Consider the following 27302-nt stretch of genomic DNA (forward strand, 5'->3'; position numbering starts at 1 on the left):
GCAAACTGAATCACAATTAAGTTCGAATAAGTTAATACAAATAAGTGTAACATGCTAACCGAAACTGAAAGCAATTCAAAAATAAGTGTCAATTTCTCTGTAAAATGCATCTCCACTGAATTCAATGACAGTATCAACTGCTTTATAATGTTACTTCAGTATACATCAGAACAACATAAAGCCTACAACATAAATGACCAGATCACTTACAAAATTACAAATAGTGCAACATTCAGCGCTTTAAGAACAAGTACAGTGTAACAAAGCCATTAAGCCACTGTAATGCATACTGGGCAACAGGGTTCACAGTGCAAAACATGAATCTAAATCTGCATGCAACTACTAGGTAGTTTGTGCAAGCGGAATGGTGACTAGATGGCATATTAATGCTAATAAAACAAAATTTGACAGTAATACTTTTAAGATTTGGAAACTAATTACACATTATATTAAGGAATGACAAGGCTGTTTTTTTTTCAGATGTTTTAAGAGTTACATGTGCAACAATTTGATAGTTTTTTTTTTTACTGAATTAAATTATTTATACACATCAAGGCAATTAAGACATAATTTCATTGTGCTAGAATTCTAAGAAAATATGTAAACCACAAACCAGAACCATGTAATTCTCTATTATTTGTTGTTAGAACTCAGCTGCTTTGTAATGTACATCTAAAGAAATAAACAAATTTAAAGGAGTAGTTCACCCAAAAATTGTATCTAAACCTGTATGACTTTTTTTTCCTGCAAAACACAAAATACATTTTATAGTGTTGGTAACAGTTTTGGTGCCTATTGACTTCCATTATAAGAAAAAAAACATATCTCAAATATTTTATATTCCACAAAAAAAAAAAAAAAGAAGTAATACAGGATTGGAATGACATGAGTATAAGTAAAGAATGACAGAAATTTCCTTTTTGGGTGAACTATCTCGCTAAGATAACTTATATGCATACTTCAATTACAGAGTAAATAAGACAAATGCTGAAAACTGGCCATTTTTGCTGAATCAACATGACCTTTTCTTTTTCCGTAGAGGCTTTTTGTCAGCATCTAACCACTTAAGTAGAGGTTGTGAATAGAGACATTACATTTAAAGGCTTCACAAGTTGGCTGAGAGCACACAAAGCACTTACAGCATTACCGTGACACCAGACGCAGATGTGATGAATTTCATACTTAAAGAGGAAACTTCTGGAAAAATAGGCTTTATCTTAGAGATAAGGCTGATACAGCCTCTAAAGCATCTCTGAAGAAGGTGTGAAGCAAAATTATCAAGTGCATATGTGCACAAGAAGGGAATGTGTGTAAACTCAAGCTATATCAAGACTGAAAGGCCGGAAACACGCAAGAGGATGGTGCAGAAATGATCTGCACAGTCCATCTGTAAGAGCTTTGCCCAAAGCTGAAGTGGGAACAAGGTGGATAAAAGTTGGAGAACTTGCGACTAATTCAGATCCGGTATGTCGGGCTTTAGAGATTGGACTTGTGGTTTGATAAAACACAAAACAGGTGGTCATTAATCAATGCCTGCTCGGATGTGCGCAATGAGTCCCAGAAACAGAGAGACCAAATTGGTGCCAGACACAGGCTGTCATGAATCCAAATCCACACTTTCTTGATCACATGTTCCTGCCTGTATTTCCACCTAATATTTGAACCGATCACATGTTTGTATGAGATACGCATGTATGTAGGCAAGTGTGTTTATGTGTCCAGTCTGCCCCAGCACACCTATGGTGGCAGCTTCTCAGCGTTTTTAGACAGGCTGTGCAGAAGTGTTTTCTGAAAGTCCCCATCAGATGCCTCAGGGACGAGAAACTCGATGAGCAGATCCCAGATGCAGTACACAAGATGCCTGCAAGATATAAACAGTCACATGAGGTCACAAGCACAGCTACATCCTGAACACACATACTGTATTATCAAGACCCATGGGAAGATTACTTTCATACATTACTTTGCGATTTCAAAAATTCAGTTTTGAAGCAAATTTATAATTGCTTGCGGTGTAATATCAAGCTCATTCTTCTTTATGACAATAAAAATTTATGCAAATCATCACACTAAATGTGAACTCAAATTGAATTTGACTTTCTAAGAAACATAAAAAATTATGCATTCTGTTGTAAATTAAATGAATGAACAGTACAAAAGCACCCTGCAGCATATTGATTCCTATAGTAAAATAAAATAAAAATACATCTATTAATTAATAATAAATACATGTAAAGTGTATTTATAAATTAATAATAATTAAATGAATGAAATGTAATTATTTAATAAATAATGAAATTTAGTTAATAAATCAATAATACATACAGTTAATAAACAAATAGGCTAATAAATGAATACATTTATGAATACATGTATTTCTTCATGAATTAATAATAAATGAATAAAAAATACATATCATTTTTATTAATTAGTGTATTTATTTCTAAATTAATAATACATAAATAAATAAATATATTAATAATGAATTAATCATAAATAAATATATTTTAAAATTATTTATAAATGAATAAAATGACTACTACAACTATTAGTATTATTATAAGGAGTAATAGTAGTATCAATTAATCAAATCAAAATTATTAAAGTAAAATTATTAAAGTAATCAAATTATTTATTCCTTTTCTTATTCTTATTAATAATAAGATTTTATTCAAAATAAAAATAAAAATAAACATTTTTAATCTTTCAAAATAAGCCACTATCCAGTCAGTAAAAATGTAAATGAGCTTTAAAGGTAAGTAACCGAGTAACGAAAACGTTTATTTCACGGTAGAAATGGAGTCTTAAGTTCATTAAACTGAAAAGATGGACATTTCAAATTAACTCCTTTCAAGCACTCATTCAGATGCCATTTTATGCTTTCCATCAAAAGTCCCAAAGCGGTGCATGATCATCTGTGCTGCCTTCAAAAACCAGCCAGATTAAGGTTTCTTAGTGGACAGGATGTTACGCAGACTCTGGATTTGAACATGCCTTGTTGCCTTCCCCCCTCTGTATACAGTCTGCTAAGGACACAGCTCATAAAGCAAAGGATATTGAGTCAATGTATAACTGATTGTAACAGCATCTGCTTCATCTGGACATTTACAGCAGACTACAGCATGTTCTAGTAAATCAAAGAGCAGCTCTCTTGAAATTCAAGCCGGTGAGAATAAGTCATGCATCCCACTGTGGTAACAGTCTACAAAGATGTCACGAGGCGCCCTGATAACAGCGCACAGCAATGGATCTATTGAAAGCACACTTTTTGCATTCTTTTATCGGCATCGCTTACTTACTGTGCCATAACCAGATGATGCAAGTAATTTACAACCTGACCATTTTAGCCATTAAAGCCACATATTCTCTAGGCCATGTCTGCTTGCCTCATGAAGTATTTATGCACTTTTACAGCCACATACTGTTAAAAACACTCGAAATGCTACTATTTTTGCGGCATTTTTAAAACTACATGGAATTTCCAGTCAACGTTATTAACCTCATAAATATGTATGTTGGAGTGTGACATATTTCATAAGTGACTGTGGTGCTGATTTTTATCTCCGTCTGTTTAGTACTCAAACACACCTGTTTATTGTGGGGTCCTGAAAAGAATCCACAACCATCTGCCAAGATATCTTGTACTTCTCAGAGCCCAGCATATCAGAGATCAGATCTGTAAAAACACAGAACACCACAATAAACTCAGCAAACTCGGTCAAGGCACACAGAGATTTGCTGGACCAAACCAAACTACTGATGAAGAACAGTCATTTTCTGTTGAGAGGTGGTTTCCCCTGAACTTCTCTTGTTTATGTTTTGATTCATTGATTCATCTCCTGAGCAATGGTGTTGTGTTACTAAACAGCTGTTTGTCTGAATCACTATTTTCAGTTTGTCTGAATGGCTATTTTCTATTTCTATTTTCCAAAGCAAGCTTGATTGCAAAATTTGCAAGCTTGTTTTTCCAAGCTCTAATTTGACTCATTCCATCCAAAACCAAATGCTAAAAAGAATTTGAATTGAAAATGTTCACCGAGAAGTTCAAGTTCAGTCGATTAAAATACTTTTATTTTTTAAATTTTCTTCATATTTAACACATTAATGCATTCAGTTGCTTTTTTACTCTGAATCAATTACTGATCTATCAGTCACTTAAAGAGGTGAAAAAATTGTCAGATTATGCCATTTACAAATGATCTATCCTTTAATTGTTAGTGGAAATCTCTGTATTTGTACTAGTAGTAGGTACAGATCAGTGTTCTTTTACATTAGTATCATTTAGATACTATTATAGTTATTAATATTTTAAATCCGTTTTTAATTTTTATAATTTCTATTTTCATTTTAATTTTAGTTTTTTTTTTGTGCGTTTTTGTCATGTTTAGTAGTTTTACACATCTATATAGTTTTTTTTGTTTGTTTGTTTGCTTGCTTATTTATTTCAGTATTAGTTTTAGTCATTTTAGTACATCAAGTTAAACAATCAAAATGAGAAATGTTGCCTTTGCAATTAGCTGAAATAAAGTTTTTTATATTTTATTTTAAGCATTTTTTTATGGTGAGCATTTTTTATGCTTTTAGTTTAGTTTTAGTTAACTAGTTGTGCTGCTTAATATTTTCAGGATTCTTCGATGAATAGAAAGTTGAAAACGTTTATTTGAAATACATTTTTTTGTAAAATTACAAATGTCTTTGCTGTCACTTTGAATAAATTGAATGTGTCCTTGCTGAATAAAAGCATTCAAAAAAAAAAAAAATCTCCAAACTTTTGAACAATAGTGTATAAGTACATATTATGTGGCGTCTCACCTGGCAGTAGTTTCATAAGGCACTGCAGAGCCTGCTCTCTGCTCTCCTGTTTCTGCTGCTGGCTGCGGTGGGGTCTGGGTTGAGCCGGCAGACTTCCTCCAGGCCAGATGGCCTCCTGCAGCACCCGCAGATAAATCACCCAATACTGCGTACAGGTCAGGTTAACCACACCCACCTCCAGCCACCTGCAGGCCAATCACAACAACTATTTAACATGATGCTATCAGAAGCATTCAGAACACTGTCTTGTGACCATGTGTTTTTTGACAGAAGCTTCAGGATAAAATTCAGGATTGCTGGTGAATTGGACTGTGACGGTGTGCTGCATGCAAACAGCACAAAACATGCTACAAACCATGTGTGATTAAAATATAATCGAAAAGTCAACCAAATGGAAAGGAAAAGTCAAAGAGAACATCATGTGTTTGGACTTCATCTTTCACGGATGTCCTTCAGCAAGTCGCAGTTCACATGTGCCACTGTAATGTACTTTGTCTATTCCTGTTAATATCTCTTATGGGCCGCATATGGATATAGTTTATCCTAAAAAAAAACAGCATCTCATTTCACAGAATCAACTCTGCAAAATTACTTTTGGCCACCTTACCCTGAAGAAATTATGATTTAACTGAGGGATTGCATAACATTACTGTGGATGAGACTGTTTAATCTTAATAATAATCACTACAATTTTGACAGACAGTCATCTTAACAAATGGAACTGAACAAAAGATGTGGAAAAAGTATTATAAAACATTACCATTTTTATGAGAGAGGCTATTAGGATATATTAGGAAAAAACAGAAAACCAATAGGATGGAAAAGGATCAGGTGTATTTTACTAGGATTGCCAAAAAAAACAGCATTTCATTTAACAGTATCAACTCTGCAAAATTACTTTTGGCTACCTTACGCCGAAGAAATTACAGATAACTGAGGGATTGCATAACATTACTGTGGATGAGACCGTTTAATCTTAATAATAATCATTTTGGCAGACAGTCATCTTAACAAATGGAACTGAACAAAATATGTGGGAAAAGTATTATAAAACATTACCATTTTTATGAGAGAGGCTATTAGGTTAGAAAAATAGAATGGAAAATAATAATGTGTATTTTACTAGGATTGCCAATTGATTATTAAAAATAATTACATGATCAATCCAGTGTAATTTTAGTGTCATTGATACACTATTATAGTATTTGTTAATATTTTGAATTAGATTTAATCAAGATTTAGTCATTCTGTTGTGTTTTTTGTCTTTTTTGGGGGGAGTCTCCTACAATAGGTGGTTTACATGCATGTAAGGTCAAAAAACACTGTTTTTTTTTGTTTTTTCAAAATATACACACATATATATACACATATATATATATATATAGCAGTTCTAAGATTCAGTCTCTCTCTAAATCCCTCCTTTCCGTGAGCCTACTCTGCTCTGATTGGTCTGATGGCCCAGTCTGTTGTGATTGGTCTACCGCGTACAGTGCATGTCGGAAACGTACGCCTGTTGCCATAGTTCCATATTTTGAATGCTTGATAGAAAATATAATCATCTATTATTTATCATACTTACAGGTTGTGATTCAGTGGAGCTAGCAGGTTCAAATAAACTGGGTACTGAGGCATCAGTTCGAATCCCACTTCCGTGTGTACTTCAGTACCCAGTTTACTTACTGACGACTCGTTTAGGCTGTTCAGAGTTGATTCTTTCTTTTGGGAGACAATAACTTTGTTTATCATGCACTTTCTGCTTTACAGCTTTGCAGACTGTTTACATTACAGTTCCATTACACACTGCATGAAAGGCAATATTCGAAATAGGGGCACTAATGAAAACGAGTAATGTTGCCTTGGTAACTAGCTAAATTAAAATAAGTTTAACTTTTACATTTAATAAGTTTTTTATATAACAAAATATAATACACATTAAGTATATATTTCAGTTAATGTTTTAAATAATAAAATTAATGACCCACAAGGTCTAGAGATGTTGTTTTTTTTCCAAGTTAAACTACTTTTAACTTGAGCCCGTTTTTGAAACACTGTCATGCACAACAAGATGCAAAAGACACAAGCACAATGGTCAATCACACCCGTGCATGTTTGCATAGAAAAACGTATGAAAAAGTAGTGGAGTGAAATGTAAAAACATGGTCTGTGTGAACTGTTTTTAAATTGTTGTTTATAATTATTTTCAAAGAAAAAAAAATGTTGTCTTTTATGCAGATGATTTAATGTAGCAGAGAAATATTATTCACATAAAAAAAATTAAATAATAATTGACCGTGGTCAAGAAAAGTTATGGGTGAAACAAGTGACGAAAAGTCACGCAAATCCATAATTCTATAAATATACAACCCCATTAGAGCTCTAATCATATACGCAGCTGGGAAAACAAGGCTTTTCTTCTCTCATGAATACTATGTGAAGTGGACCCAGGAATTTCATGTGTCACTGATTTAAATCTGTCCTGCTCTTCGATTACATAGCTGGTTTATTTTGGTCCTGACTCTTTGAAGTGCCACTAATGCTACATGGTGACACAGCCTGAGATGCAGAGAACCTCTTATGGTCATGCTTACTCAGTGCCAAAAAATTTTTAATCAGTTTAACAATATTTCATTTTCTAAATACTGAGAATCTGGACATACAGCTGTCCCCAGTGGGGGTTTCAGTCCAAAATGCATATGTCTTATGTTTTTTGACAGAGGGAATACAGTGTGTGTGAAAGCATATGGAAGCCAAAGTCTGCTCCACTTCATGGCTATGTGTCTAGCATAGCTCCCTTTAGACTCTCAATCAGAATGATGGGTTTCCCAGTGGCCATTAAACAACAATTATGGTCAAATTTCAATGACCCAGTAGCAACATGACAGAGTCTCATTTGTATTGCCTGTCTACTACTGCAGAGATTTTCTATGGACTTAAATGGACAACAAAGGTCTACAACAGTACAAAAACATCAAAACGCACTGTTTTCAAATAGGATTGCTATTCTGTTCCATGACAATTTTTTATTTTTAGAGCCTACAGTAGGTTTAGTACATTTTACGTCAGTTTAATAGTTTTTTTTACAGGTTTTTATTTCCTTGAATGACATTAAAAGTGCATTTGTATAAATGTGTCATTCAAAATTCTAGCTTGCTGCCCAAACAAGAGTACTAAGTCAGCCTGCAGTTCTAACAGAGCTTTTGAAAAGGCTGACTGAGGATGTACGTAATTCTCGAGAAGCTCTGATGTAAGGTGATGGAACAAAAACTAGCTGTTCCAAAACAACAAGTGGAGCATTTTATTCCATTAATGGCATTTCTGCCATTATAAAGGGTAGTTCATGTGGTCTGGCACGGCCTTTGACTGAGACGGATAGCATTAGAGGGGGAAGACGTTTCTCAAGCCAACAGGAGTGGAAAACAAGGGTGCCTGGAGCTCACTGGAGCCAATTAAGTTTAAACTACCCTTTTCAGATTTTAATGTGAGCCTTGATGTCTTCTGACACTCCAAAAATGTAAACATGATAAATATATTCCATTCAGAGCCTTGCCTGATCTGCATCTCACATAAACATGGAAAAACTGATGTGCTGGAAGACTAATCTCAGTAGGAACTGAATTACATGGAGCTTTAATTATGATCCGATAAAATGACTGTCTGTTATCTAAGATCGGTGCAGAAAAGTACAATGACCTCAGGTTGTACGATAGAACAATATATAGAACGATAGATATCAGGTTACATGAAGATTATGAGTGGACAGCTACAAATTTTCAACTGGATTAAGATTTGGCCACTCCAAAAAAACATTAACATTGTTTTGAAGGCATTCCTTTAGCTTTGGCTTTATGTTTGAGGGCACTATCATGATGGAAAACAAATCTCCCAAATCACAAATCTCCAGCAGACTCCAGCACGTTTTCCTCCATGATTCCCCTGTTTATTTTACTCTCTCAATCCATCTAGGACTTGCTGAAAAGAAGCATCCGAACAACATGATGCCACCACCGCCACCACGCTTCACAGTTGGGATGGTGTGTTTCTGACGATGTTTGGCTTACACCAGACATGCCATGTAGTCTGATGGCCAAAAAGACCACAGAACCTTCATCCAGCTGGCTTCAGAGTCTCCCACATGCCTACTTGCAACTGTAGCCGAGATGTCATATGACATTTTTTTAACAGTGGCTTTCTCTTTGCCACTCTGTCACTCATTCATTAAGCTGTGACTAGTGAGGCAGTAGTTGTAAGCAGTTTCTATAATCTTGGCCGCTGAAGCCAATAACTCTTCAGAGTTGTCATTGATATCTTGTTGGCCTCCAAAAAGTCCTTTTTACACAGTAACTGTGTAAATTTCTTAATCATTGATTCAACTGTACTCCAAGAAATAATCAATCAATGACTTAGAAATCCTTCTAAAACTATTCTTTTTAAAATTCTAAAACTACTTTGTTACGCCAGTAAGAGATTCGGAGTGTCATATAAAAGGGGTGAATACTTTTTATTTTAGATCACCTTATTAAAATATTTTGGTTAGTAGCTTATTGACTGTTTCACAGCTTAGTTTAAACAAGGTAGTTAGTTACCTTCTATCAATTATGTAATTATTAACTAAACTACCAATTAATAACTTCATTGTTGCTTAGTTACTAAATAGTTAGTTGATATATTTTAATTTCTTTAACTTTAAACTAAGTAACTATCAAATAACTAACTATAATTAGGTCTGCATGATATTAGATTTTTGTTGATATCCTATATGCCGATATTATTCAACTCTTTTTGGCCAATAGCGATACCGATATATATTTCCTTTTGTTTTGAAAAAACACCTCTCTCCTGTGCAGAAATTATAAACAAATTATTTTTAATTTTGGTTAGTTTTGAGCAAAAACTTACTTGTTAGAACTAATAAACATTATTAAAGTTCTTTAATTAGAATACATTGAAAGCTTTGAAAATAACTGTAATAAAATCAATCTCTGCTTTCTTTTTTTTTTTTTTTTTTTTTTTGTCCGTCTCAATAATCACAATAATACATTATAATAATCCTCATTATCATAAACATTCTAATATGTCCTGATAAACATTAATAGATGGTCTAAAGCAAAAGAGCTGTAAAAATTCTAAAAAAAAAAAAAAAAACATTTTAGAGCTCCTTGTATTTAAGTTTTCATATTCAATTTGAAAAAAATATAATACATATTAATTTATAAATCTGTAGGCCTAACATATTAAATTATTTAATTTACAAGTGTCATGTTTGTGAATTTTATTCATGCAAGCATCAGAAACACAAGTATCTTAATGTTATTTGTGTATTTTACTTTTAATTTTATTACAAGTAGGCCTACAGCTCCCCCTAAATAAATAAACCACCTTACAGGATGGGCATTTGGACCCGGGGGAGGCTGCTGCACTAGTGACACATGCTGCACTAGTCGCACACCGGACACATCATATATGTACATTCTCAAATGAAATGCGGCAATCCAAAACAGTGAATCTAATCATCATTCAGGCAAAAGTTCACTTCAAGAATGACCACACTGCTGACGTGATCTTATCGCTAGCACACCCTAAGCACATGTGAGCTATTCCTCTTATCGGCAAGGCATATCGACATCAATTTTTTCAAATCGGCCGATGCTGATGTTTACATTTTAAGCCTTTATCAGCTGATTCCGATAACATAATATTGTGCATCCCTAATAACATATAAAACTGTCAACGAACTACTAAAATACATTTAGAAGGTGATAGATAGATAAAAATCTTGGATCATTTTAGGTAAAAACATGAACTAACTAAAATGAAATATAAACAGTCTAGTACACTGAAATTGCACACAGAGACAGAAATCGATTCTCGTGCAGGTGTTTGTGTAACAGGTGTCTGTGCAGACTAATTATTCAGAGATTCTTGTCCAAATAGAGGCAACAAAAAGACCAATTCAGCTCCTGCTTTCTTACCAAATGGAACATAATGACCTTTATGGGTAGCCAAGAGCTGAACTGCATCAATCTGCACTGAGAAATAATCAAACGCTCTGGGTTGTGTGCCAGCTTTTTTTAAACAAGCCATTACAAGCTAGCAGTCTGTTTCAAAACCCAGGGGAATGTTGGACCAAAACAAATTGCCTTTCCCAATTCCAAATTAACTGATTTATCTCAGATTAATCCATCTCCATGCACAACTATTGCAAAACAATCGCATACTTTCACCTTCGGAGGCCACATCCTAAGCTAAAAAATAGTTTCTTGGCACGGATAGCATCTTGCACATCTTGGACCGGATAACAATCCTGTAAAAATGCAGGGAAGATGTTCAGTTTCTTTCGGCACTGATTAAACTTGCTTATCTCCAATCAGATATTTCTGAATGTCCGGTTATGTGGTTGCATGAACACAAAGAGTACAATACTAAGAATGCAGGGAAGATGTTCAGTTTCTTTCAGGACTGACTAAACTTGCTTATCTCCAATCAGATATTTCTGAATGTCAGGTTTTGTGGATGCATGAACACAAAGTGTACAATACTAACACTGTTTTCTTCGTAACAGTGTTGTTATGGAAGACCTTTCAAACACATTCTCACTATGCCTATAGATTAATTTAGAGTATTCAGACTGAAATAACACATCACATGTTATGAAAAAGCGACCACCTTTGTAATAAATAACTAAAACTTATATGAATTTGAAACCATGGCCGTAATTGAATTTGTGCAAAGTTTATATCTATAAAGGGTCATTCTGTAGTGTGTTGTTGGAAATAAATCACATCAAGGGATTTTTTGGAAGCTTGAGTGGCTGTTGTCAAAAAAAAAACAAGACGGATTGGCAGACTGTGTTTTTGTGCATGTACAGTCTTGGCACGGTTCTGTTGGATTCGCTGCAGCAATGTGGGTAGTCTATGGTCTGGTACTGTGCAGTACTACCAGCCAAAGTCTTCAGAATGATGGAAGAGAGGAAGACAAATGTTTTGCAGTGCAGTAAAACCATGGTTGGCAGGCCTTTCTTACCTCAAATCTTCCCAAACTAACTTCCTGTTTATGAAGGAAATATTGGCAGGCACAGCAGAACAATCTATCATAGCATTTTTAACACATAGGCAAAACAAGAAAAGGATGCATCTTTTTCCTTGGAACACAAATGGAGAATCTTCACACGCTCTATCTATCTATCTATCTATCTATCTATCTATATGTAATATGTACGTAGTTCATACAGCTCATATGAACCACGTCTGTTACGCTCCAAAAAAACAAAAACAACAACACTAAAAAGTCCCATAAAAGTAGTCTATACAATAGAAGAAGGGCAGTTAAATCAGTTTAAAATGACATAAGGGTGAGTCAATGATTTACATTTTTGAGTGAACTATTTATTTAAGGGCACAATATAAATGAAAGATTTAAAGGGACGGTTCATGTAAAAAATGAAATGGCACGTGTTGTTCTAAATTTGTATTACTTACTTTCTTCTGCAGAACAAAAATATCCTAAAGAATGGTTTTGTCCATATAATGAATGTCCAAAACAACACAATGAGAAATGCAGAAGTCAGTCATGCAGGTTTAAGCTAACATAAAGGGTAGTACATTAAAAGTTTCAAATTAGTAAGATTTTTTAATGTTTTTGAAAGAATGCTCACTAAAGCTGCATTTATTTGATCAAGAATCCAGTGAAAACAATAGTACAGTGAAATATTATTACAATTTCAAATAAATGTAATATACTCCTGTGATGTCAATGCTGAATTTTCAGCATCATTACTCAGTCTTCAGTGTCACAAGATTCTTGAGAAATCATTCTAATCTGCTGATTTGCTGCTCAAGAAACATTTCTCATTATTATCATTGTTGAAAACAGTTACAGCTTAATATTTTTATGGAAACCGATACTTTCAATGCTGAATTTTCAGCATCATTACTCAGTCTTCAGTGTCACATCATCCTTCAGAAATCATTCTAATCTGCTGATTTGCTGCTCAAGAAACATTTCTCATTATTATCATTGTTGAAAACAGTTACAGCTTAATATTTTTACGGAAACCGATACTTTAAAGTTCAAAAATACCTTTGAGGGGTAGTGTAAATGATGATAGTATATTAATTTTTGTGTGAACTAGCTATTCCTTTCACGATAGAAGCATAAGTATAATGTATTATCAATATTAGCAACTGATCTGCTCATGAACATGTCCTGTAAAACGTTCATCACAACATGCCGTGGATCAAGACTCCATATGAGACATTAATGTTCATTTGAGAACAGCCAATCAAAAGATGAAACATATTTCTACAACTTCTTGCCATCTTCAAACAGCATTTGACAGTAGACACTGCCATCAAGTGGTTTTACACACTATCACTAACGTAGAGCATACTGTGCACGATTCTGCTTGTGAAGATCTACCTTCACGCAGGGTTCAGATCCAACTCTAATTAAACACACCTGAGCCGGATAATCAAGGTCTTTAAGTCTGCTCGAAAATTACAGGCAGGTGTGTTAGTGCTGGAGCAAGAATCAGTCGCACACATGTTATATAAGAACAGCCGGGTTGCGTGTTTGTCTCAGGAGTTACTTTAAGTCAAAACCGGTGCAGGTTTTGCAGTCATTTCCGAGCAGTGGGCTAAAGTTAGGGATCAATATGGTGGCTAAAATTCTCGATCATCGTTAATATTCCACCAGTGTTATCAAAGGCAGAGGCATACGTTTAAAAATAATTCTCATCAGGCACCAGAGTGATATAACCATAACTAACTTATGTCTCGTGGCCGTATAAGAAGAAGTCTGACTGTCCTAAAGTGATGATTGATTTATTGCTAATAAAAGCAACAATATTTAATCTAGGTCCTTTTGTTTTCATTCTGGGTCACTTTGTAAGAAGGCATGCCTGAGGATCGTGTAGCAGAATGTGTACATTTCCATTTGGAAATGGTGTTTCCCTCTGGATAATTAGGCTAACAAAGACATCCGGTCCGGTGCTAGAAGAACATACAGACGTCGGATACGTAAACTAATTCTTTCCCATAGATGATGTCCGATGTGTCTGTTTGCATCGAGGCATGAGCAACAGCTGGCTCTTCTGTCTCGCTTGCTTCAACACGATCACACACTGCCATTTCAACTAGAGATGCACCGATTGCAATTTTCTTGGCTGATTCCGATTTTTTTTATAAGTGACCTAGCCATACCGATTTTTTCAGATTCTGATTTTCTTTTTAAGACAGCATACACAAACAAAAATCTACTTTGTTAAACACAAAAAAAATATTTAAATAATAAAAGAAATTATTAAACATTACAATTCCCCTAATCTGGACTAAGTTACACTAAGTGTTCTCGCACTTAAACAACTCTCAAAATAAAGTGCTCTGTGACTGGAAAGAGGTAGAAATAATTAATTAAAAATGAGTTGCTGTATATAACAAAACTGATGTCATTTCCCATTATGTTTATAAATGGTCATTTTTTTCCCGCTAACATTATTAAATGTCATCTTTCACATCAAATTCTTACATTGTTTCAATTAATTGTCGTGTAAATACCAATTTACACCACAAAATTGCAAATGCATAAATAATTTTATAAGATTAATGTTTTAAATAATTTTTTGAACATACAAATATATGTTGGGAAAAATGCTATTATATTTGGCGGCAAATTACTGTTTTAATGAGTGAGTCATTTAGTCATTCATTCAACCGATTCGTTCAAAAGGCTGATTCATTCAGAAACGATGCAAGTGACTGTCTTTATGAATGGGTTACTGAATCATTGACTCACTCGATTCATTAAAAATCGAGGATTCATTCAGTAAAACACCAGTGTTGCTCGGAGACACACAACAGTTCTGCTGTGGCTTTGATTGGAACTATTTTTATTTGCAAAATTGAGCAAAAACAGTCAATATTGTGTCTAAAATGTAAGTCACTTAATTTTAACTTCTTGTTTATTGAACTACTATTGTATAAAATCAGTGTAGCATTGCAATCGTGTTGATATTCGGGGAAATATCTTGGTCGTGTAATGCTGCTTACCTAAATCATATATATTTTTTTTTTTTCTACCGCAGTATGCATCTATAACTTTCTGTGTGTGCTGTTGCGCTCATTTGTTCTGATTTCTGCACAAGTCTCATCTGGCACCAGAGCTGGGTAGTAACTGGTTACATGTAATCTGGATTACGTAATCAGATTCCAAAAATGTAAACTTGTAATTAGATTAGAATCAGACTACAGTTACTTTTTTTATTGATTACATGATTACATATTATCCACACAATAGCAATAAATTATTCATAATTTACTGATTCTCCCTAATTAGTTTTTTTTCATCTTTTAAATGTTCCTTTCTAAAACAGCCTACCGCTTATACATTCAAAACGTCTTCCAGTTTTGTGGACATTTACACAAAGACTAGTCACTAGTCAGATTTACAAAAATAATTTCAATTTTAAGAAGCGTTTTCTCAGCATTTCAACATTGCATCAATAACACGTTTTAACACTTTTTTTTTAATCACTCAGTAGGTTATTTAACCATATTACCATGTCTTTGGAAGGCTTTTGTTTTTAAAAACACATGAAAATACACAAATTCACATTATTTCTTGTTTACATATTTCTTATTTGCAGGGATTCGCAAACTTTTTTTTTGTCATCTGAACCTCTTATATTTATCACCCAATATATTTACTTCAAAAATAATAAAAAATAGTTACAAATAATTAAGTTAAAACAATTAAGTATCACATTTGCATGTTCACGGTTCTCTGACGTTGGTAAATGGTCACCTGACATGCAGGTAAACAAATAAAATATATGTGACAGGAACGCCTTGTTAGTGCAGATTTAAGCACTTCCAGACAGAGTGAGCATTTTGCAGTAATGAAAGCAGCAAATATATCACAGACACAGACTCTTTCATGACCCAGAAAATGATAAAAATGTGTTCTCCTCTCTATGCAGCAGAAGTAAAAGTGGTTCAGTCAAAACGCTGCATCTGTAACTGCATGAGAGTATAATATATGAGCTGTAAGTTTCTTGCTGACATGCAAGCTTTATTTAACATCACAACTGACAACATATGGAATACTCGGAGTAGATATGCAAATGATTAGCTATGTTTTGACGCGTTAACTTGCGTTGTCAGGTTACTGATGTGCATGTACAAACGGGGAAAACTGGTTATTCCAATAAGCTAATATTTGTGAGTTATCATCTTACTAGTGTGCATGTAAATGTGCTCAGTGAAAGACTGGGTGCTGTATGTGAATATTTTGTGGAACTGCTTTTTCGGAAGTACAGTACTTATCTTTAAGGCCATTTCTGTATTACTGAAACGAAACAAATATAGTAGTGAGACACTTTTATCAAGCGTCCAATTCTGCTAATGGAGGGCCACTATCCTGCAGACTGTAGCTTTAATACCAATTAAACACACCTGAACCATCTAATCAAGGTCTTAAGGATTACTAGAAACTTCTAGGCAAGTGTGATGGGGCAGGTCATAAGGAGGTGCTTAACCTACAAAAAAATAATGGTTGTCTGCCTCATGAAATCAAACTAAATATTGTATGAGCTATTTGGATTTATTTTATACGAGGTTTGAAATTTTTGAACCCTGTTATCAAAATGTGGGACATGCCTCAATAAGGTTCAAAACACTGATTTCTGTGTTTTATTTATTTTCTATCTATCTATCTATCTATCTATCTATCTATCTATATATATATATATATAAGTCACAAAATAAACCCAAATTGTTAAAAGTTATGAATTATTAAATGCTAAATAATTTTTCTTAAAATAACTTGGTGTTCAAAACATACCAAAACCATAAATAAATGTATCAAATTCTGATAAAACCAAACATTCCTTATTTTACCCTGAGTCCTGGTGACAAAAAAAATATGAATGTTTAATTCTGCTTAATTGTGCCATAATTTCTGCAGGTCATTACCAAAAACCAATATTATGTAAACCAGCATTACTAAAATTCTAATTGCTCTTCTATAATGGCTACACCCACATGTGCCATGAATTTGTATATAAATGAACAGAATAAAAACATGTTTTTGTGTACATTCTTCCAGGAAAAACAATAATGGGGAATTGCCCAAGAATTTTCCTGTTTTTGAAAGTAATGTGTGTAACAAGCAAGGCTTGTAAACACAAGGCAGATGTGCACAGTTTTTACCACACAAATTGGCAGTAGCGTTACCAAACACAAAACAAAATCTTTACGTAAATATGTCTTCATAAGCTCTACAAAGTGACTGTGATTACATACTAAAGGTCAACACACTTATGTGTCTCTAGTTTGTTAGTAACTACACATTCTTGAAGGACCAAACCTTTTCAGATGCCAAACTGTGATAGTGTTCAAGTGAATCAGTAGTGATTTTCTAAGCAACTGTAGATTTAAACTGCAGATCTTACAACAGAGATGTTGTTTCTTAAACAATTATTTAAAAAATATTTGGATTTTAAATAATCTAACTTTAAAGGTCAATATCTAAACCAAAAAATTTTTTTTAAATCCTTGGCATATGAATTGAAAATGACTAAACCTCCACTGCACTTAATTGATTATAACAAGAGGGAGCTTTGTTTCATCCAAAGAACCTCTCCACAAAACTGAAAATGGCAACAGCTATAATATCAGCACAATGCAAACAGTAGAAATAATGAGAAGTTGAATTTCCTTTGGGTTACAGTGGCCAGCCAATTAATAAATAACAATTAGCTTTGATTATGGTAAAAAAAAAAAAATAATAATACAGGGTACATCTTCCAACATGGTTGTTTGAGAAATAAAAGCAATTGTTGTCAAAAATACAACATGCCAGAAACATGTTAATCACTGCAATAATGATCCAGTTCTAGACTTTTTCTTATTTAAATCTATATATGATGTCTTGGTTTCACCGTTCTATTCTGTCGGGATTACATAATATTCTCGTGAGTTTAGTATGCTTGAAATAATCAGCCTATAGCATGTATTAATCTCACAACATTATATCCCCCATTCAAGCATATTGTATAACTAATCCTGACCCATTAAAATGATGAAACTAAGAAATAATTTATTTCCAAGACCACATTGTATACAATATACATTATTCACAATCTTTGTAACTAAGTAGACTAAGTAAGCAGAGCAACTATAAAATGTGCAAAACCAACACTACTACTAATGGGTTTTATAATACTGTGCATATTTATAGATTTTAAGATGATAGCGACAGGAGCATATTATGTGAGTGAATGAGATTCAAAGATACAGAAGTGCTTCCATTTATGATAGATATGTCCAGAAACACATGTTCAGGGTTCAAACGGTCTAGCATCTCAAATATGTATCAGCAGATCAGGTCTGTGTGAGAAGGGAGCTGCTAGCCAATGACTTCCCCAGCACATGGCAAAAAGCGCTAAAGGTTCCACATGGAATGTGATAATGCACAGACACGGAGAATGATATAATCAAGTTAAGCGCCGTCATTTAGAATAAGTTCTTAAATGTATCTAAAAATTAGAGCTAACTAGTCTAACCATCACCAAGACAGTTCAAACATTTTGATGATATTTCATTCATAAACTGGTTCTTGTTAGGCTCAGCCATTGCTGTTTCCAGAAATAAGTTTACCCAGCGTGGGTCAATCCGGAAGCCAAAAACCCGGAAGTGTGAAATTGGCCAATCACTGTTAAGGACATGACCAGTTAAATCTCTAGAATTGGGGATGGCGCTGAAATGGTTTGGGAAAAGGAACCACACAAACTTCCACCAAACTTCGCAACTGAACTAGACATGCACCCCTGTGATCCACCACAGTGTCCAATTTCCTGAAAAAGGTTGAAAACCTCTGGTTTAGAGCAGAATGAAGATTAAAATGTGTTCTACAGCCTGCACAATAGTGGATGGGGGGAAAGCGCCCTTGTGAACATTTATTTCAAACAGAACAAATAGCCATTGTACTGATCTGCTTGAACCCACAAATGACACACCTTTGAGACACTGGGTCTGTCCAACTGTTTAGGAAAAGCATAGGCCTCACTCCAGCTTTCCCGTCGGATGGCTGTTATCCATCAGCTAAACATGGCAGGAAGCCGGTCAGCTAACAGGTGTTTAATACACCGCCTCACAAACGAGTCATTTGAAATGGCTAGACATCACAACACAAGGATCTGCAAAACAGATGCGTATGGCGCTGAGGGCTTGCGTGTGCTATTTAATGTGAGGCCTGACCTTTCAGCTTCAATCCTCAAGGACGGATGGGATGGTTTCAAAGAAACCAAGAAAAAACCCTCTCCTTTATAGCACAAGGTTTCGGTAACCTCTCTGCATTAGAAAGGCATTACTGTGCAACGGGATAAATCTGCACTCCACAGACATGCGGTCATCGCTAAACAGAGTAGCAAAAACACCAAGTACTTTAATTAAAGCAGAGCAGAAAGCTTCAACAACAAACTGAAACTGAAGGTGGCTCAGCGGGACATCCCATGACTGTTATTAACTCCAAGAGAAGTGGAGCATAAAGGATGGGGGAAAGCCACCTGTTGACAGCTTTAAAACACACAGTTCTCACTTCCTACATCAAGTTGTCATCGGTCCCCACTGCAGAACTTGTTTAATAAAGTATTTATATTCATAGTTAAAAATAAGAATGATCACACAATTGTACAGCAGTTTGGGGAGAGAATGAGTGATGCCTTCAGTGACACCTCATCGAGTCAATCCATCTGTCAGCCGTGTCTTTCTTTAGGCCCTGTTGAGCCTCGGTGGATAATTTATACACTACTATTCAAAAGTTTAAGGTTGATAGGATTTCTCAATATTTTTGAAAAAAAAAAAAAAAGTCTTAAAGGGGTCATGTAGAACTTTGTAGAAAACGAAGCATTTGAGAGAGGCGGGGCATAGAGGACCTACAATAATGTACAGTATTTGAAAAATAATGTGTTTTTTGAACATTAAAGCATGTCAACATATTCTGTTACACCAAATACACAAAATAATGATCTTTAAAAAAGCATCATATGACCCCTTTAACAATGCTGCATTGATTTGTTAAAAATACAGCAAAAAAATTATATTGTGAAATATAAAATATTGTAACTTTTGATTAAATCATTGCATCCTTGTTGAATAAAAAAATATTAATCTTACTGACCCCAAAATTTTGAACGTTAGTGTATAATGCGCAATCATTTCCGAACATTACTGAAGACTGAAGTCTTACTAGTCTTACTAGTCTAGCAAATTCAAAAAATTTTGGACAATGCAATAAATGCATTCTACAACAACTTTATTAAAAACATAAATCAACATGTAACAAATATTAATAAATCAAAAATGTAAAGATGTACAATCAATTCTACTTTCCTGCAACACTGCACACCTCAAGAGGTCAAGCTTCCTCCAACTTTGAATGCAGAGAAATGCAAAACTTCTTTGAATAAGCCTGTGTTTCTGGTCTATGGAGTGAAAGATCTAGTGAAAGATCTAGTGAAAGGCTTCCCTCAAGCCTATTATCATGGCCTAAAGCAGCAAATCCTGTTCCAGTCATGATACAAATGTTTTAGTAGTCAAAATCTATAAAGTAGACAAGATTTCAGCCAATAAATCTGCACTAGCTGATCTGCACAAATGAAACTTTAACAAATGTCCTACTTTTCACTTCATGCAATTATGCATTTTAAATTTATAGATAAGGTCTAGATTTAAAGCATTTACTAAGTTGAAAACACTTCTTTCCACATCGGAGATGAGAGATGTGTTGGACAACGCAAAAGGGATGAACTTTGTGTGTGCTAATACTGCTAAAATATGCTTGATCAATTCTCTATAGTTAAAAAAAAAAACATCAACAGTGTAATTCAAAATGCATTGCAGAAATGTTCAACAGTTGGTTCAGCTTTGAGATCAAATCCAAATACTGCAAAACTGGGTGTGTGAATCTGAAATGAATTCAAGAAGCTACCAAAGATTAATTACACCGGGAACTGGTCATATCAGTGGGGTGGACACACCTTTCAATGAGGGTCCCAAACAGCATTCTGATGGTCCTCTGGATGTTCTCTGTGCAAAGCCAGCTCCACTGATCCTTCATGAGCACACACAGGATATTCAGGACCTGGTCAGATAGAGGTGTCTCACTAGCTGTGTACAAACACACAGGTACACACAATATAAAGACATCAGTCACGGCTGGAAAAGACTATAAGAGACATTGGTCAGAATCTTTGAATATGTGTTTGTAAAACGACTTCCAGAATGACTGAATAAGAGCACATCATGTTCCATGTCCACAAGTACAACTAAAATGCAAAATATGAACACACACAGATCCAATCACTGACATGTTTTTATGATATGGAGCATGAAATTACTTTGTTTATTTGTTCCTGCACAGAACTATGAGCTGGTTTTTGTCAATGCAAATGGATACTATGCAACATTATGAAAGTGCAATGCTGCCCTCTAGAGTTAATTTACAGATTAATATTACAGATTAATCCTACTGACCCAACACTCCTAAAAAATAAAGGTTCTTTATTGAAAAATATACAGTTCTATACAGTCATGCTTTTCCATGCTAAAATGGTAACCGGAGCTTCAAAAGCCTCATATAAGTGGTTCATATGATTTATACACTATATTTAAAATCCTTGTCTGAGCAACCCTTCTCTCGAGTTATTATCAAAAGAACAGCGGTGATTGGATTAATATGTTGAACTCATGTATTACTATAATAACTATAATGATTTCTCTCATACAAGAGTCATTACCAGAGTCACTGAAGTCAGGTGCATTCTGTAGCTGTGCTCTGGCACATGTGCATGTTTTCATATCCCATTTAGGTCCTGGGCCTCCGCTTCTCTCTGCATCAGCATCAAACCCTGCTTTACCCTCTAAACGCTCCTTCTCTGAGATGAAGCTCTCCAGCTCATTCAACGAGAAGCCATTGAAAACCTTCAAAAACAACAACAAATCAATGCATATTCCCTGTGTTGCTGATCAGCAGTGACTATTGCAGACTAAGTGGAAATTGCAGATAAAAGTGGAAATGAACAAAAGCAATTTTCCATTTCTCATTCACTTCCTTCTAATGGTGCATTGGAAAAGGCTCAGTTACTGATGACTGCTACTTACAGAGCTGCTTTCATCAAAGCAGTAAAGCACTTTGGGTTTCATGTCAGACACACTGAGAGCAGGGGCAACTTTAGTAGAGAACCTCATTCTAGACCTAGAAATGAAACAGAGAGAAACGTGTGTTAGTCATACAGGAAATGATTTACAGCTATAAACATTCAGAAAATACTTTAAATAAGCAGCTTTCTTGCCATACTTGGATTTCTTGTCAGTGGACAGTTTCCCATCAGGATCTGCGTCAATTTCATCAGTAGGACTTTGTGGTTCTGAGCGAGGGAAGGCCGTCTTCAGGGTGTCCACTATAGCGTTCACCACAATCTGCCAAGTCACATATTATGTCATGAAAGACTTTTTATGTGAAGTGTTTCAGTCAAAACAAACAATGTGCATTTTGAAAAGTACCCTGTCTATGCGTGAAACAATGAAGGGTTTCTTAACAAAGGCAATTCTTGCATCAGTGTTTAGAGCGAGAAATTCTTGCATTTCCTCACTGTTGGCCGTTTCAGGAATGGCACAAAGTTGCTGTAATAAAAGAAAACATGAATAAACATTTAAAAGAAGTTCTGTGGAATGGAATACTAATATAACATATAGTCAGGTTTATGTAATTTACATATATATATATAAAAAAAGGAATTCAAAGAACGTACTCTAAGGAATGTTTCCAAAAGACCTTTCCTGGCCTCAACTTTGTCACTGTCCATGTTTCCAAATGGAAGCTCAGGAAATATTTTCTTTGGTCCTTTCACATCTACAGGTAACAGAACAAGACAACCAATAAAACAGTGCTTTGGAAAGCTTTGAAACTGACAGGACTAATGTGCTCTGCTCACTTTTAAGAATCTTGCGTAATTCTGGTTTCTCTTCCAAGCGGGTCTGAAGGTTGAGGAATTCACTGTAGCGTCGGTTGACAGTGTGATAGGCCATGGGCTGCAAAGCTTCAGGATTCTCAGAGTCCATGGCTGTCTCATACTGCAAGACAAACACATAATTATTAAGTAACCATATTATAATGACTTTTTGCTCCGCCCCCTTGATTACTATTACTAACTAAAGCTTTACAGAACATCCTATAAGAATGAACTGGAAATTTCCATAAATAGCATGATGTGCTAATTGTTAAATTAAGACAGAAATATGATTAATTACTGTAGAGACTAAAATAAAAATTCTGTCATATATAATAATTATTTTTATGTCTGAAAAAAAAACTGAAAACTGTTAAATATTAAAATTCTATACAATTTTGTCTAACCAAATAAAATTAAAACACTGAAATTAAAACTAATATCAATAGTTTTATATCAATATCAATAATATTATTAAAAGCTATAATTATTAAAAATTGTTATAGTTGATATGCAATTAGTGTACAATATTAAAATCCAATACAGTATTGTGTAAATTAATTTAAAAAATGAATCCTTCAAATTAAAATCAATTGTTTTAAATGTTTCACATGAATTTAAGCAGCAAAACATTATAATATACAGAATGATAAATGGAAATTCTGAATATATTAACATATTGGTATATTGATATCAAAAATAATATTAATTTTAAAATTGGTCAAAGATTACATTTAACAATGAAATTAGTCATGTTTTAAAGAAGACTTTAAGTCTGCTTTACATGACGGCAAAGGGAATCTGAGCTATATTGGCAAGTGTGTTTACACACACAAGGAATTCGTCTTGGTGTCAGAAGCTTCCAGTACAGAAAGTACTAAATGTAAAATTAGGAGAAATGAGTGTGAACTATTAAATATCAAACATCATAAACTTAAACCACTCTTTAACTAGGCTAACTTGATAACTAACATGATTTAACAGAGAAAAGTGAGGACCAATTCACCTTTACAGTGTAGAGAGTGTAGGGATGTGAGCCAGTGCCTCGGTGCTCCTTGGCAGTGATGGTGCCAGTGATGCGGAGGTTCTGGATAATGACTGGACCCTCTGGACTGCTAAGGGGCTCGAAGCTGAAAGTTGCCAGGGATGCCATCCCAGCTGGTGAAGAAGCCTGGATGGGTGCAGTCAAAGCCAGCTCACTGGGGTTCACCAGGCCTGGCTGGTCTGCACTCGAGTTACTCTTCTCCAACGGCTGGAGAGTGCAAAAGCTTGATGACTCTTCCTCGGGCACACAGGTGGAATGTACTGATAGCTCCTTCTCTGTCGTATTGGTGTAAGTTGGAAGTTCATCCTCGAGGTCTAACACAGCGTCAACTGGAGTGGTGCATTCGGCAAGTCTTTCTGAAAGGGTCTCCTCTGAACCAATCAGAACCAGCGATTCTAGGGAGTCCCGCTTGAAGTCTGTTAGAGGAGAATCCAAATCAGAGTCGGTTTCTTGATAGAAAGGATTGGACTTACCGAGCCTCAGATAATCCCTGGGGCTAAAACCCAACGGAAATGGTTTGGTCGACCGTGGTTCATCTTCCTCCAGGTTGTGTGGAGAATAAAGATCACCGGAGTCAATGACATCGTAAACTGCAAGTTCTGGCGTTGGGGCCTCCATTGCTGTGGGGGTCTCTGGGGTGGCTTTTAGGGTCAGAACGCAAGGAATTTCAAGTTCTTGCAGTGTGTTTTCTTGATCAGATACAACTTGTGGTGGAGCCTGAACTTCTACTGGTTCTGGCTCTGGGGCTGGTTCACTGGATTTACTGAAGATGCTTACAATCAACATGTTTAGCCAGTCTGGGTCGGACAGTTTTGCAATTAAAGGCAGCAGAACATTGCACGTTATAAGTTCGCCCACCACAAATCGACCTGTTCTGGTTTCTAAATGTGGAGGAGGTACAAGAACATGGAGAAGCAGATCTACAATGGCCCGTACGTAATTCACCTCGACAGCAGAGCTCTGAAGAGCGGGATGAGGAGGGCAGAGTTTGCTGTACACCTCCCAGAGATCTCCATCTTTGTCCACCACTTGATGTTTAATGGCTTCCTTGGCACTCAAATAACACTGAAGGTGGCATCCAGATAGGTCTAAAACCCTCTGGGATAAAGCTTTCCTGTCAACTCTTGCCGCTCGACCCTTCAGCTCCATCGCAATGGAGATCATGGCATTGTGCACCTCATCCTCAAACTCTTTTTCTCTCGAAATGGTGCTGTACCACGAGGTGACAAAGTCACGTATGATCTTGGCAACTGTCTTCTGGATCTCATCTTCCAGTTGTTGCTCGCTCTCAGCACTATGCGGGATCTTGTCCAGCCTAGCAAAGCGCTCCAGATGAACAACACTGTCTGAGTCCAGGACAGCCTGGGAACCAAACCAACCACCTAAGACCACTAAGAGGCTTGTGAAGACACAGAGGAGCCAAACGTTGACCAGCAGGTGGAACAAGATTATCCAGGCCAGCAGCGCACCAAAACCAAGCAGCCTCCTCTGGACCAAAAACTCAGACAAGCCCCAGGGGCTCACGTTGAGATGCTCAGGTGGAGACATTGTATAGGTTTATATGCTCCTGTGAAGGGAAAATGGAGAGACAGACCAACCAAATAACTGTGGTTCACATTGACTTCAATTGTATGGACAAAAACACAGGATTGGTCCTGTGAGACCAACCAGGATTTTCCACAGAAGAAAGCAAGTAATTTGGTTTTGGTAAAACATGAGGGATGACCACTGATCTATTATATATATATATATATATATATATCAGTGGGGATAACGGATTGTTCATTTTTGGGTGAACTGTCTCTGAAATAGATGGACTAGTGTTTGATCATTGTTTCTATACTGCAATACAATTTGCGGTAACTTGACAGTAGCCACCACTGTCATTAAAATGAGAAATTAAACAATTACATAAATGTTGAATTAACATGGTTTTACAGAAGTAACAATGAACTACGCCTTTAGAGGAAACTATGGTTAACATGGCGATTGTTTCTAAGGGGTTTCTTATGTGTGCAGATATCGATTTGATATCAAATTTACTTGAATACTGTAAATATACATTACTAAAACACACAAAAGATCAAGCTTAACAGAAAAGCCTAGTTTTACTAATCTGGTTGGTTATCATGACTTCATTTGTATATAATGACGCTGCTGTATGTTTTGATGGGTATCAAGCTGGCGTTTCGTAATGGTTAAAAATGGTTAAAAATATATAACACCGTGAAAGATTAATGAATTAAAATTAACTTACCTTAACAGCACATGTAATCAAATGTAAGGTGCAAATTTGAAGCATAACCAATTGATGTTTAAATGCCGACTCAAACGGCCTTGCAGTGTTTTGACATCTTCTTCCTCGCCATCTCCGCCTCAGATGATGAACAGCATCCAGCGTTTTGTCGCCCTCTAGAGGTCATACAGATCCCTGCAGCGCCCTACTGCACAGCACAGCATGACAGCTTCAGACAACGTTTACTTTCACTGTATTGTTTCCACACAATCAGGATGAAAAGGAGACGGTCATTCTGGCTCCTTTTGTGTTCCACAAGACATGAGGGTGATGTATATAGTTGATGTTTTTTTGTTTTGAAAAATGTATTTTTTTGTTCACCAAGGCTGCATTTATTTGATTAAAAAAAATAGTAAAACCGGTAATATTATGAAATATTATTGCCATTTAAATGAACTGTTTTCTATTTGAATATATATTAAAATATAATTTATTCCTGTGATGCAAAGCTCTAAAAACTGGAGTAATGATGCTGAAAATTCAGCTTTGCGTCACAGGAATACTTTTTTTGTAATACATTATAGAAAACCTATTTTAAATTGTAATAATATTTCACAATATTATATTTACTGTATTTACTCAAAAATAGTCAAATAAAAACTATACTAATTAAAAATATATAGTCAACTAAAAAAATTTATTGTAAAATAAAAACTACACTGCTGTTCAAAAGTTTGGGATCAGTAAGAATTTTTTATGTTTTTTAAAGAAGTTTCCTATGCTCATCATGGCTGCATTTATTTGATCAAAAATACAGAAAAAAAAAAACAGTAAAATTGTGAAATATTATTGCAATTTAAAATAACTGTTTTCTATTTTAATATACTTTAAAATATAATTTAATTATGTGATGCAAAGCTGAATTTTCAGCATCATCAGTGTTTGAAACAGTTTTTGTTGCTTATTTTTTTTGGAAGGTTCACAGGTTCCAAAAAAATATGAAGCAAAAAAAACTGTTTCTAACATTGATAATAAATCAGCAGATTAGAATGATTTCTGTTGGATCATGTGCCACTGAAGACTGGAGTAATGATGCTGAAAATTCAGCTTCAAAATGCAGCCTTGATGAGCATAAGAAACTTCTTTAAAAAGTAATAAAAATCGTACTAAACCCACACTTTTGAACGGCAGCATCAAGCTGTTAG

At 35.2% G+C, this 27302-nt stretch overlaps 1 protein-coding gene across 5 annotated transcripts; it reads right to left on the reverse strand.

Annotated features, from left to right (window-relative positions):
• Nucleotides 1-890: 890 nt before the first annotated feature.
• LOC107659921 (sorting nexin-19-like) lies at nt 891-26229 on the reverse strand. Of its 5 annotated transcripts, none has more exons than XM_016449024.1 (12): nt 26119-26229; nt 23823-25428; nt 22802-22940; nt 22619-22719; nt 22407-22490; nt 22165-22286; nt 21969-22062; nt 21605-21788; nt 20846-20975; nt 4813-4997; nt 3589-3676; nt 891-1861 (listed from the first exon to the last, which is right to left on the reverse strand). In XM_016449024.1, the coding sequence occupies exons 2-12, from the start codon at nt 25407-25409 to the stop codon at nt 1738-1740; spliced, it is 2838 nt and encodes a 945-aa protein (XP_016304510.1). In that variant the 5' UTR covers nt 25410-25428; nt 26119-26229; the 3' UTR covers nt 891-1737. The 5 variants fall into 5 exon arrangements, with proteins under 5 accessions (XP_016304510.1, XP_016304509.1, XP_016304513.1 ...); XM_016449023.1 differs by having other exon boundaries at nt 22371-22490; XM_016449027.1 differs by lacking the exons at nt 891-1861; nt 3589-3676 and having other exon boundaries at nt 4921-4997; nt 20846-20949; nt 22371-22490.
• Nucleotides 26230-27302: the final 1073 nt, after the last annotated feature.

The sequence above is a fragment of the Sinocyclocheilus anshuiensis genome, unplaced genomic scaffold, assembly GCF_001515605.1.
Source record: "Sinocyclocheilus anshuiensis isolate Anshui unplaced genomic scaffold, SAMN03320099.WGS_v1.1 scaffold1241, whole genome shotgun sequence".
NCBI classification, from domain to species: Eukaryota; Metazoa; Chordata; class Actinopteri; order Cypriniformes; family Cyprinidae; genus Sinocyclocheilus; species Sinocyclocheilus anshuiensis.

What these genes read in the sequence shown, in the direction of transcription:
- LOC107659921 (XM_016449023.1), bottom strand. Translation starts at nt 25,409, where the DNA reads ATGTCTCCACCTGAGCATCTCAACGTGAGCCCCTGGGGCTTGTCTGAG. An exon ending in ATTACGCAAGATTCTTAAAA is followed by an intron (nt 22,720 to 22,801) that starts GTGAGCAGAGCA and finishes TGTTACCTGTAG; the next exon opens with ATGTGAAAGGACCAAAGAAA. An exon ending in GCTTTGATGAAAGCAGCTCT is followed by an intron (nt 21,789 to 21,968) that starts GTAAGTAGCAGT and finishes TTGTTTTTGAAG; the next exon opens with GTTTTCAATGGCTTCTCGTT.